Here is a 12,638-nt window from a genome sequence, read left to right on the forward strand (position 1 = left end):
CTGCTGACTTCACCAGCCTGGTCCAAATGGCATCAGACCGACGCAGAGGGCTGCTCTGAGCCTTTGGAACACGAGGACAGGAGTGGTTTTGCTGCTGGCCGGAGCGTGTCTCCAGCCGGGAGGAGAGGAGCTGGCAGTGGAGTAGAGGGTCTCCCCAAGCCGTGGTGCTCCCAGCCGCTGACTCGCTGCTTTGTAACCCGTCCCCTCTGATTTCACCACCTTCAGACGACGAATGTACATTGTGAAAGCAGGGCTGGCTGTCTGCAGGCTGAAAATAAAGGATTGGCTTTGTTCTCCTTAGGCGTGAGCGTTTCCAGGGTAATATCCCCGTGGCAGCAGCGGCTGGGAGCCCTCAGCACCGGGGACCCCCGGGGGAGCAGCATCGCCCCGGCAGCGCCGGGCTCCCGTGGGGGCCGGGGTCCCCCCGTGTGACAGCAGACAACTGCGTTTCTCAGCCAGGCTAATGGCAGGGGACGGCACCCGCTTCGGAGGGGTTTCAAGCGGGCAGCACCCCTGCACAGCGCCGGCCGCAGGCTGCCCACCCTCTCTGCTGACGGGTTAGTTAGCGACAGAGGTTCGTTTCTGCGCCAGCACAACCTCAAGCATTAGGCCCCCCGCCAGCAAAACCCGACGCAGGGGAGTGCACCACAAAATGAGGTGACAGCCCCCCTCCCCAGCAGCCCCGGGGGCTCATGAAGCCCGAACCGGGTGGTGCTCGCTGGAGAGACGGCTTGCCCGGGCGGCTCGCAGGTGCAGGCACCACGGGTATGGTCTTGTCAGGTGCCTTTCTGCACTGAAAGCCAGCGCTGCTTCCCGCGGGAGCCAGCCGAGCCCAGCGCCACAAACGCGACCCCCCGCCAGGCCGACCCTCGGTGTCACCCCCCGTCCCGCCGGTCCTGCTGCTGCCGGCGCTCAGGGAGAGCGAGGGCTGCGGTTGTGTGAGGTCCCATTTTGGACCTTGGATTTTTTGTTAATATTACCTTGGAGAAGTGGTATTGACAATTCTCTCCCTCTTCTAACATGAGAAATGTTTTCTCGTTAATTTGGAGCTAGCGATTCTTTCCCGGGCTATAGCAGGAAAGGCTTTACTCATCCCCTCCTCTGCCCTTCAACGGCGGCTCTTCATCCCAAACCGAGGGGACGAGCAGCACAGCCCGTTTTTTCGGGAGGAGGCTCCTCGCCTTGAGGTGTTTATTATTTCCTAGAAATATCCTATGGCTCAAGTGGACATGATGGGATTGAGAGAACTGTCCTTATTTCAGAAATGTGAGTGGTCATACATGGTACCTTTCAGCTTTAAAATCCATGAAATTCTCTGCAACAGCAACACTTGCCCTGAATCACGCTGCCTCCAGCCGTGCCTTCGGTACCCAGCGGAAGACCACAGCCAAGTACGCCCAAAACCACCTTTCTGTTTTCCTGATGACATCCCCAGCCTTTGCCCGCGAAACCCCTTGGAAATGAGGCTCACCCACACCTGCTCGGAGTGCTGGCTTTTATTTCAGAAGAGGCCCGTGGAGCTGCTGGTGCATGGCAAGTGGGGCAGACCTAGAGCTGTTGGGGAGGAGGGATGCGGCAGAGGAATGACTGTGCCCGGCTGCTGCTCCGCTGCGGCTCAGCGGCTCGGGAGACAAGGGTAGCACTTGCGTGCCGTTTCGATCTTCACGACGCTGTTGGGTCCCAGCGAGTAGGTCACCTCGTCCTCGCTCACCCCCGGCGGCAGGCTGATTTCCTTCATGATGTTTTTGTAGTTATACTCCTTCCCTCTTGCGGTGGTGCGCTCCTCCTCGTGCTCTGCTGACACCTTCACCTTCCCGTCTTTCACTGTTACAGTGACTTCCCCGGGGTCAAAACCCTCCACATCCATCCAAGCCAAAAGCTTGTGATCATGGGAAGAATTCAACACCTTGTTAAGTCTTCTTTGCGCGCTGGAATATAAACACGAGGACAGGCTTTCAGTCCTGCTTATAGAGGAAAGGGTGGACGACCTTCAGGACAAGAGAAGTAAATAGGAAACTGTTGGATCCATCTTTGCATTGATGTACAGCATGTGGGGTGGTGTCTGCACCATCGGAAGGAGCTGCCACCTGCACTCCACAGCAGTCAGGAGTATTTCAGCGTGCCCTCTTGGGATGGGGCAACTGCGGAGCTGAAAAGTTCTTTCACCTAAATATAGAGAAACCAGTGCTCCTCTTTCACATGTACCTATGCCCACCAAGCCGTGCATGTCCATCTTACGCATTGTCCTACACTTTAAATGGATAGTTACAATAGATCACATTTTCCAGTTAGGAGTTTTGTTTAAAGCAATCAGTGGATGAGAGACACATCTGGCAAAAAAACCCAAAATGTTCCTGCAGAGCTGGGCTGGAGGCTCACTGAGCCATTAAAATGATTTCTAATTCTGTCAAACAGTGACTCTGCTCAACCAGAAGGCTGGCTCTTATTCAAACCATTTATAAAATACAACGGAAGGGTCACCTCAATTCTAATAGCTAAATTGGACACAAGGCACCAAATTAAAAAGATAATGTCTGCAATGGAAGAGGAAATAGGGCAAGCAATGAGGGAACGGGCATGACCACTAAGGTGAGAAATCCCTAACGAGCGGTTCGTTAGCAAGGTACACGCATTTCAGCAATCCTATTTAAAGCCTGCAATGATTCAACCTTGTGTGGTGATTTTGAGATGCATTTTCTGTGCTCTGTGAAAAGTGGCTCCTCCACTTGCCCCTTTGGTCTTTTTCTGTTGCTGGTCAGAGGAGCATAAATGTGCTGGGAAGCGTTGGTCATTCAGGGCATTTCAGGCATTCTTTTGTGGGAAGGGGGTGGTTGAATTCCCCAGTGCCATGGGCTGAAATCCTGCTGTGGTGTGGTTTCAGATAGCAGCCGTACGGACTCGTGTTAAAACCGGGGAGGTGTCCTGAATGTGGCGGGGCTGAGGAGCTGGGCACTCGGGGAGAGCATGCCGCGGCAGCCCAGAGCCTGTCCGGAGACCTCCTGGCTTTCATTCAGACTGGATTTCCCCTCCTTCACTGGGATTACGGTGTACGATGGTTCTGCACGGGGATGCTGTGCCCGCCTAGCTCTGGTACCCAAAGCACTGATGAAAACTTGGACATCGACACCAGCCGCTGCAGCACCTGGGTGCCCGGATCCGAAATCTGCCACTTGTCAGCCTCGCGTGAGCCCCAGCCACCGGGTAAGCTTAACGTAAACTCACAGCAACTTTCGGGTTTGCTGAAGTGTAAAATTAACCCAGGCGTCAGGCTTTTTCCTCTAACTTTGTTGCACCCACTAGATAACGCGCGTGGCAGACCATGGGCTGATACTTGCTGCTCTACAGCTAACGAAACCGTCACATTTTTAATTGCCAAGATGAAGGTCTCATCATCTCCAGGCACAACACACAAGAACTTGAACAAAAGTTTGCTTTTGGGGAGAAAATACCAGTGCCACAAAGGCAGCAAGAGAAGGTCTCACCACTGCTGGTGACCAAGGGACTTCTTAGCCCTTCTGGTCTCTCAACGTTCAGTGGTGCCTTAACCCAAATGGTACAGTTTTCTCATTCAACAGCTCCCTTCCTATAGGGCCACCTGTGGGTTTTATCTCTACTAGAGTCAATCTTGAACTCCATTAAGGAAATAAAACCGCCACACCAATGGTCAATCCTGACACCTATTCCTCCTACTGCAGGAGGCGGGAAAATACGGACGCGTGTCTGTGGTGCATCAACGCTGCACCCCACCGCATCCACGCACATTTTGAACGACTGATGAAGATGATTGCGTGTTTAACAGACCTAAACTGAATTTATGTTGAAGGTGGACTCTGTTCCACAGCTGAACAGCTTTGGATCTAGCTGTGTACTTCAGTTTAGACACAGCTTGCGAGATGATCAATGTCACAACACCATCGCCCAAACCCTTTCTCGCGCAGGCGCTGCCTGCGTGGCTCCTCTCGGGCTGCCTGTCCGAACGAGCTGTGCCTTCCCCTCCCCTTTCAACTAATTTCTCTGAAAATGGCTATTTGTCCCCCATCCTGCTCATCTGTTTCCACCTTCGCTCCTGATACCAATGCTAAACACCCCTTCATCCTGCCTTAAAGGATGCCGATGCCCACAGAGAGTCGGCAAATACCCGTCACCTGCCCAGTTCTCGCTCCACATCCAGCCCGGCGGTGAGGGCCCTTCTCTCCCAGGGGCGCGGGTCGGGCTGGTGCAGGCAGCAGGGGCGCGGGGCCGGGCTGCGCGGGCAGGACGCAGGCAGCTCCTCGCGGAGCTGCCGCAGGCGCAGGTCCAGCAGCCTCATCTGCCTCTGCACCTCTCTCTCCGCCCGCCTCAAATCCCGCTTGGCGTCTTCCAAAAGGCGATCGTGCAACGACATCGCCACACGGCAAAGTGCATCGGGGCGCGAGCGCGGCTGTGGCGGCCTGCACTCGCGGGGGAGAAAAAATTGCCTCGAGAGTTTCGTCTGGAGGTGAGCGGGTGAGCGGAGCCGTGGGTGCTCTTGCAGCCTTCCGGCAGGCACCTTATGATGTAATGGGCCCGCTGACACGTCATGCTTCCACAGTCGCCGTGGGAAGCGCAGCCCAGGTCCCCTTTCGCTGCCGTTCACACAGCCGTAAAGGAAATGTGTAAACCGAGGAGAGCTGCAACCGCGCTCTTTTTTCCTCCTTTTTTTTTTTCCCCTCCTTTTGCGAGTGCTTTGCACAAGGCGTTGGATGCGTGACGCCCAGGTACGTTTTTCGCTGACTGCCTACCTACGCTTTTCGCCGCCCCCCCGCATGGCGTTAGGCGAAGGCTACCGGAAGCCTGGGCCTGAAGAGGCGTCAGGCTGGTCCGCGGGGGGCTGGCAGCCCGTGAGCAGCACCGGCCCCGGTGGGTGCCCGGGAATGGCAACTCCCGCATGGCTTCGCCCCGGCGGAGCAGCCCACCTCCCCGTCCCGCCAGCTCTCTTCTCCTGGGGTTTTCTCTGGTGGCTACAAGTTTCAGATGTGACTTCAAACCCGCCGCTCCCATCAGGAACTTCTCCCTCTGCCTGAGAACTCTCTGCCTTTTTTTTTTTTTAATGGGAAAGGCAACAGCAAATAGTCAAAAATGTGCAGAAACGGGAACTTCTCTTGACATCCCTTAGCTGACAGCTGCAGTTAAGGTACTTCTGGGAACACTTTCAGAACATGCACCTTCAAGAATAGTTTTATCCCTGCTCCCACACCATATCTAGCAAACAAGGTGCTAGGAAAAGCAGACCCAGGTATTCGCTTCCCCCCCTTACAGATGCTCCTCCGCAGCTTTCACCTGCCCCTGCGTCAGAACCAGGCGCTGCCTTGGCACGAGTCGGCAACATGAGGATTTCGGTCGATGGGAGACAGCAAAAGGGATGCTGCCTCCTGCAGTTATTTTGCAGGGAAGGAGACGGGGCGCACGCCCCGCAGGCACTCAGGGCACGGCTGCAAGCCCTTGTCCGAGCTCTGACGGTTGTACCTTTGCAGAGCCCGTGTGTGCTGGGGCCTGTTGCCCGCTGGCTCCGGGAGCTTGGGCGGGGGGGCCGCAGCCACCAGCCCCTGCCGCAAGAACTTCTGGAGCCACCGTTGTCCTGCCAGGCTGTTGCATCCAATTTTCTTGAGAATGACCCGCATGGGTTCCAGTGTCAGCGGTGCTCGTGGCATGGACGGATTTGCCTGAAAGGCGCCTGTGGTGTACGTTAATCGCAAGACACCAAAACCCCCTGAGTCTAATACTGCTAGAAAAATCAAAAGAAGACTACAGGAGTGGGGAGTGCTTCGTCTTTCAAGGAAATCTGGTCTTTAAGGGCTTGCAGTGGGTTGAGTATCAGTGGGAATGCGTAGTGCCTGTGTATTGAAGAGAGCAGGAGAAGATCCCTTGGGAGGCCAGGTGCTGCTCTGCCCTGCTGGCACCTTCCTGCGGAGGAAGCACCTTCTGCAATTATTAGCTATATCCACCAGCACAAGTAGCCCCAGACAAGAAAATGTCCCCTGCAGCCTCCAAGGAGGCAAAGCCGAGCTGGCCCCGGGGGCTGCTCCCGTGGGGCTGCCCGCTGCCTGCCTGGAGGGAGCCGAACCTGCTGGCGGCCGCTCAGGCGTGCGAAGGGGGGACCTCAAGCACCACAAAGGGGAGCAGGTCACACCTCAGGCTGCACAAAAATACATGAGGCTTCCTGTTGGACATTGCTCACATCCAAACATCAGTGTATCATACGCGAGAATAAATTAAAACATTCAAAAAACTTTATATACCTAATTACATCTACATATACCAGCAATGAAAATCCTTTGTTAAAAGCAAAATGCTTAATAGACACTTAGAAGGCAAAACTTCTTAACAACCCACAATTCACCATCAGCTTCTGTCCCACCATCTCCGACAAGCGCTGTAGCCCAAGACATGAACCATATTCCGTCAGACTGGCCTGTGACACAAAAGCTAATCCCAGCCTCAGCAGCACCAACACCCACGTCTCTCAGGCATCTGCAGACTGGTGAGCTGGATGATGTGTTATTTTCCCAAGGTGAAATATGACTTTGGCTTTTCAATAAATCAAGAGCTAGCTTATTTTATATTGAATGGTAGTTTCATCCAGAAAAAAAAAACCTGCTTAATGCTTTATTACTCATAAAAGGCATCACTTTTTTCAGTTTGAAGGCAAATCTTTTATTTAAAAGCTGAATTCAAAGGCTGCCAACGTGTGAAGGGTCCCTCCTGTATGAAGTCTGTATACCTTTCTGACAGCAGTATTTTGTCTTTAAAACTCTTGACATTCTCTAGTCTCTTTGGCTCCACATGAAACAATCCTTCCAGAGGTCTCCCTCACATGGTAAGAGCCTGAATCCTTCATTTCACAGAGGAAGTTTTGTTTGCCAAGTCCCATCTGAAGAGACTAGACCTGGAGCAGACCATATCCAGCTAAATCTTCCCGGCAGAGTCCTGGGGGTAGGGACTGTAAGAGCCACTACGAAGGAAAGACGCCGAACACAAGGATGTCTGTCAAAATAAAATTTCTGCAGGAAAAGCAACAGCTTGAAAAATTATTTGAAGTTCAACCTCCCTGGCACGTGACATCAGCGAGTTTGGGGACTCACCCCCCACCGTGCCCCAAAACCTCCCGGGAAATCCCGCAGAAGGATGAAACGCAGTGTCAGCGAAAATCAGTGAAAAACTGTGAAATCGGTTACCCCGGGGGCCGCAGCGCTGGTTTACAAAGCTCTCCCAAACCGCCCGTGCGCGGAGCCGCCCGTCCCCACGGGCACTGACCGCTCCCGCACTGTCACACCGACGGCAGGTCGTTACTGACAATCAACATAAAAACCTACCTGCGGGCAGGACAATTGTTTTTGGATGCTCTGAAAACGGACCTGTAGTTTTTAAACCAAAAGGAAATAGACAGCCCTGCGAGGAATTTGTAGCCTTGTTTCCCTTTACGGCAGCTAAGGAATAATCGAATGCTGGCAGCGTGGTTTTTTCATGCCTTTATTGCTGTTTTTAGTTAACATCCCCCCCCAACTTTGGTCTTTCCCCATTCAAACGAGTCACTTCACAATTATAAGGGCTATATGGGTGGCTAGACTGGGCAACTTAATATTAATTTTTCATCTTACATTTTATGACGTTTCTATAAAGATCTACACGGTGATAGCCCTTACAGTGACTTCCTAGGCGCTGAGCAGAAGCATGCACCCGCTTGGCTGTGGCACATGGACTCTCTTGACCGTACGGACTCAAAGGCGGACGCTGCCTCTTCCAGCACTTAGCACGGTGTGCAGATCACAGCGGCTGAGTATTGTAAATTTAGTTTCAGTGTTGCCTCAGTTGTACGTGATCACTTCCAGTAGTGTCCCCATATAATTTACTGCCTGTGGATGTTATTTTTAGGAAAGGGACCTCAAAAGCATTCAGGGGAGAAAGACCGATCTGGCTCTCCTGGCAAATGATGGCAGCGGATGGGTTGTCAAGTATCACTTTCCAGGCTTTACTCCTTTTGGGCCCTGGCGTTATAGGGAAACCGATGGTCTTAATGGTTACCAGGAGTCAGGTCCCACCTCAGCCTAGTACATAAAAGCCAGCAAATGTTAACACAAACCCCCAAACTACTGATGTCACCTGCTCCTAGTACAGTGAGAGAAATGGGGGACAGGTAACAGCCCTTGGCATTTGGGAAGTGAGCAACCTGCCAGGTGGGTAAGCAGTTAAGGTAAGGTTTGTCCACCACCCACCCTTTTGGGGGGAAATGTGTGGCTTGGTATTGATACCACAACAGTGGCAGATTGGACAAAGCAAGTTTTTTCCTTACAGATGCCAAGCCAATGGTCTGGGATCCTGTGATGAATGGAGATGCTAGCGAGTCCCTCTGAGCCCAGGCTTGACACACCTCAATAGGTTGGAGAGAGGTACATAGATGACCCATGAACTGACTTCAGTTCTTGGCTAAACAATCCAAACCACCCGGAATGTGGGTCTTGCCTCCTTCCACCTTCCTTCTGCCTTTCTCCCAGCCGTCTCTCACAGTCTTGCTTGTCTCTGAAAAGATCTTCTGCAATGTCACCGTGAGCATGTGACTGGTGAGGCAGCTAAGGACAATGTCTTAGACAACTCAGTGCTCAGTCAAACTCCTCCAGTGCTGAACAGCTTGCTGAGTCTATGTGCCGGGCTTGTCATTGAGTGGGCATCAGTTCACAGGGCCACAGGGACTTCCATGGGCCTCTAGGGTGACACTGGGCTATGGGCTACTCCCCTCACCATGGCGTTTGTCATGCTAAACTACTCAAAAAAAAGAGCCCACATGGTGCCTTGTGGGAGAAATGGTGGCCACAGACTCCATCGGGGGGGATTTTCACCTCTTTCCACAGAGCAGGGCTAGATAACGAAGGTCCCATGCCCCAGCTTCTTCTAGCCTACCTGTGGGCTGGGGTGAGGGCAGCCCCTCAGCTGTGTGCTGCCACCACATGTGACCAGACAAGGACAGCACGCAAGCTCGCTCTCTCCGCCACAACTGTGATATTGACCCCCTGAAGGCATCACTCGATGAAGGCATCACTATGTCTTACGGCATCACCATAAGCAGCTGAAGGGACGTTTCTGAGGCTGCTGGGTCTCCATCAGAGGCGTGCATCCTCTCCTGCAGAGCAGCAAGGGAGACTCAAGGCATCTCCAGGTTAAGAGAATGAAGAGTGGAGTTGCTAAGAAGGCATCTCTGCAGCAAGGCTGGCATGAAAGATCACCAGCCTTTGCCTTTCACTCCCTTATCAGGGGAGGATGAAAGTGGGAGAGCACATCTTCCAAGGCAGCACCATGCTGGACCACCTCCGGTGGAGCCGGTGAGCTGTGGAAGCAGCACAGGAACCAGATAAGTAAATGGGAAGTGGGGCCACACCAGTGTGAAACAGCTTCTCCAAACTGCCTGCTATTTTTTCTGAAAGTTTCTGCAATTTCTGAAAATACGCAACCCTGTAATAGAGGGTTGGGCTCCTGACTCACGAGGAGCAGGTTAATTGACCGAAGCAGCTCAGTCCTGAGGCAGAGTAATCTGCCATGCATTAAACAAGCATTTCTTGATGGGCTGCTTCCCACAGCGAGAGCCACATCCACTCCTCCTCTTCCTCCCAGCTCCCCGGCAGCAATGTGCCTTCCCGGGCTTGACCAGCCCCAGGTGGGTGCAGGCTGGATGGCCGAGCTGGGGTGTGAGAATCACGCTGGGAAACGTCACCCATCATGAGTAATGCTGCTGGTGCCTCTGGGGTGTGCCAGGAAGAGCTCTGTGCTGCAGGAAGGTGAGCTGCTCTGTAATTATTTCCCGTGAGCTGCAGCAGAGCTTGTCTGCCCTTCTGGGCACAGATGGGTAATTAGGGGCAGAGACTGGAGGAGTCACCAACCGTGTGCAGGTGACTTGGCCAATGTCACCACTGCGGAGCTAGTGACTTCGCAGGCATGGGGAAGTGGCACCTGGGTTCCTGTGGGTCTGCCTAGCTTGAAAGGGGCACCAAATATGGCTGAGAAGGTATGTGGAAGGATGGGAATTGCTTTGAGCACAGGTCAACTCTGCCTTGAAGGTGTGCTGCCCATCACTTCAAAAATCATCTCAGCTCCGTTTCCCGAAGGCAGGGAATTCTGCCATGGTTTGTTACTCCAGCTGCTGGTGGGGTAGTCCCAGCACTCCCCCTAGCAAAGAGGGTCTTCTGATGGTTCTCCTTCACTGCAGGTGACATGGTGCTGTAAACGTGATGTGTGAGTTGCTGGCCACAGGCTGATACATGGGTGCGGCTTGTTACTGGGTTGTGAAGAATTACCAGGGTAAAGTAGGTTTTGGCTTAACCAGGTCCCTGTCCAGTGAAGTCAAGGTGAATTTTGACTTCTGCTAAGATTAGGCAACAAAACATATTTGTGGCTGTCAAAGAAGTGAGTGCACTATCAAGCCTAACTTGCAAATGCTATTTTGAAATTGTCTTTTCTTATCAGCAGAATAATACATCCTCCTGCTGCGAGTCTGCTGCACTCCTAGATCCGCACATTCAGCTCTACCTGGTGTGAGGATGAGGAGTACATATACCACAGCATCCGTCTGATCTGGCCCCTGTCAGTCTCACAGGTGGTCTTGAACTCATTCCCACAATGACCTTAAAAGCAGCAACATCCCAACACAGCTAAGCCAGCCACAGTATAGGTTCTTTGGCTCCTTGTTTCTGAGCCCCTTAGAGGCCCTGGCTGTCAAGATCTTCCTGACACCCATGAAGCTGAGCACCTTTCTCTTAAAATGTAAAAGCAGAACGGAGGGATGGAAACTGGAAGATGTCCTTCAGACTACTGCTTACTGCCAGATGTGACTGCCTCTCCCTGTGCTCAGCACGGAGCTGGAGACGCTCCACTCAGAGGCCACTTTGTCAGGGGAGGCCATGCAGATGGACTTTAAGATACTCTAAATGACATACAACTTGGAAAAAAAACCCCAAACCCTGCAAAAAAACAAAAAAAAAACCCCTGCAAAAAACCAAAACCAAACCCTAAGGGCTGGAAGCGCTTCTGCCATCGTTGCCTTTCCAAACATAATGCCTGAATTAGCCCATTCTTTCAGAGCTCAAAGGTCTCCTTTGAGCAAGAACAGATCAAGTACAGCAAGTACTCATCAATTCAGAGTTTGGTCAATGTATTTTCAGACCTATCAGCTTTTGACAGTCTCTGACATATTGATTTACAGGTATCAGCCAGAATCTCTTAATGCCCCAGCCACATTATTAAATGTGCTGTAAGGATATCTCCTTAAGCCCAGTCTGGACTAACCTTTCTACAGAAAGCAAGACGTTGTTTAACTGAGAGTGCGACTGCATACAGAGCACTGCAGCCACACGCTGAAATCAGGTAACCATGTGCTCAAATGGATAATAATGATCGTTTTCCCCTCTTCTAATTTCCATACGGAACGGAAGCAATTAGCCATGTAACTGTGCACCTATGTGTCCAGCCAAGTATTGCTGAAGGGCTTGGAGCAGACCCAGGGCACCAGGCTCCAGCTCAGCCTCCTGCTCTTTGGAGTGGCATTGACTTCTCGTACCAACCTGCAGAATTAACTCCTGGGGATGGCATTTCTGGATTCCCAACACACCGTTTATGTAAAGGAGACGATCCTTTGATATCCTCTTGGTTTCACCGACATATTTAACACTCTTTAACCTTCATGGGAAAAGATATTCATGTTATATCAATAACTGCTTTTTCCGTCTTTCCTCAAGGAATTTTTTCTCCACTTGAAACTCATAATGGAGTAATTGAGCTCCTTCAATTCAAATTGAAATGATTCGCTGAATATTTTACACTGACTCACTTCTCGCTCTGCTGCTCAGACTCACTGACTCTTAGCCATCTTTGAAAGGGTTTTCTCTTCCTTGTTTTCCCAGTGCTGTCCTAAGGTGTCTTCCTTTCAAATAACACTTCCCACGTTGTCCTGGGCTCTCTTCCACTTCTGCTCTCCCACTGGCATGTAGCGGTGAGGACCTGAGAGTGGGGCCACACTTTCTTACACCTAAATGAATAAATGTCCTTCTTCCTAACAAGCTCTGGTCTAAATAGGCCAAGTGGAAGAAAATAAGTGTTACCCTTCCCTTTTATAGCAAAACAGTTAATTAATTGCTGACCTGCCCATGGTATTATTCACTCCAGCTTTGCATGTTTGAATACAATTAAGGCGGTGACAGATCTTTCCCCAGCACATTCCAGGGCACCACGGTATCCAGCATCATTGCTAAAGATGCGTTACCCCGTGTGTACACAGGATCTTGACTGAAACACCCTGCAGCACCACGCCTTGGAGAGCAAAAGCCCGTGGCGTGCCTGTCATGGCATGTCAGTTGTGCTCATTCACTAAGCTTGCCCTTTCTAGACCCTCTTCTAACCCCAAGGTGTCCCAACATCTCCCCACGACGCTGGCGTTCTGCCTGCTCGCTGCCCCTCTGGTGTGTTGGCCTCTGCAACAGCCTGGCTGTGGCACCCCGCCATCGCCCCGGTGCTGGCGGGGCAGTGCCGATCGCTTGGAAGATGCACTCACAGCAGCTGCTTGCACGTGGCACGTCATGCGGATTTGGAGGGGGTGACGCCATGGAAGAGCTCCTCTCTCCCTCCATGAAGCCAGTCCA

General features: G+C 52.2%; 1 protein-coding gene across 1 annotated transcript; it reads right to left on the reverse strand.

Annotated features, from left to right (window-relative positions):
• Positions 1-1,320: 1,320 nt before the first annotated feature.
• Positions 1,321-5,385, reverse strand: ODF1 (outer dense fiber of sperm tails 1). The gene is made up of 2 exons (XM_082015068.1): positions 4,146-5,385; positions 1,321-1,928 (listed from the first exon to the last, which is right to left on the reverse strand). Exons 1-2 carry the CDS (start codon positions 4,382-4,384, stop codon positions 1,616-1,618), a joined length of 552 nt encoding a protein of 183 aa, XP_081871194.1. The 5' UTR covers positions 4,385-5,385; the 3' UTR covers positions 1,321-1,615.
• Between the last annotated feature and the right edge of the window lie 7,253 nt (positions 5,386-12,638).

Source organism: Phaethon aethereus (assembly GCF_964289735.1).
Source record: "Phaethon aethereus genome assembly, chromosome: 2".
NCBI classification, from domain to species: Eukaryota; Metazoa; Chordata; class Aves; order Phaethontiformes; family Phaethontidae; genus Phaethon; species Phaethon aethereus.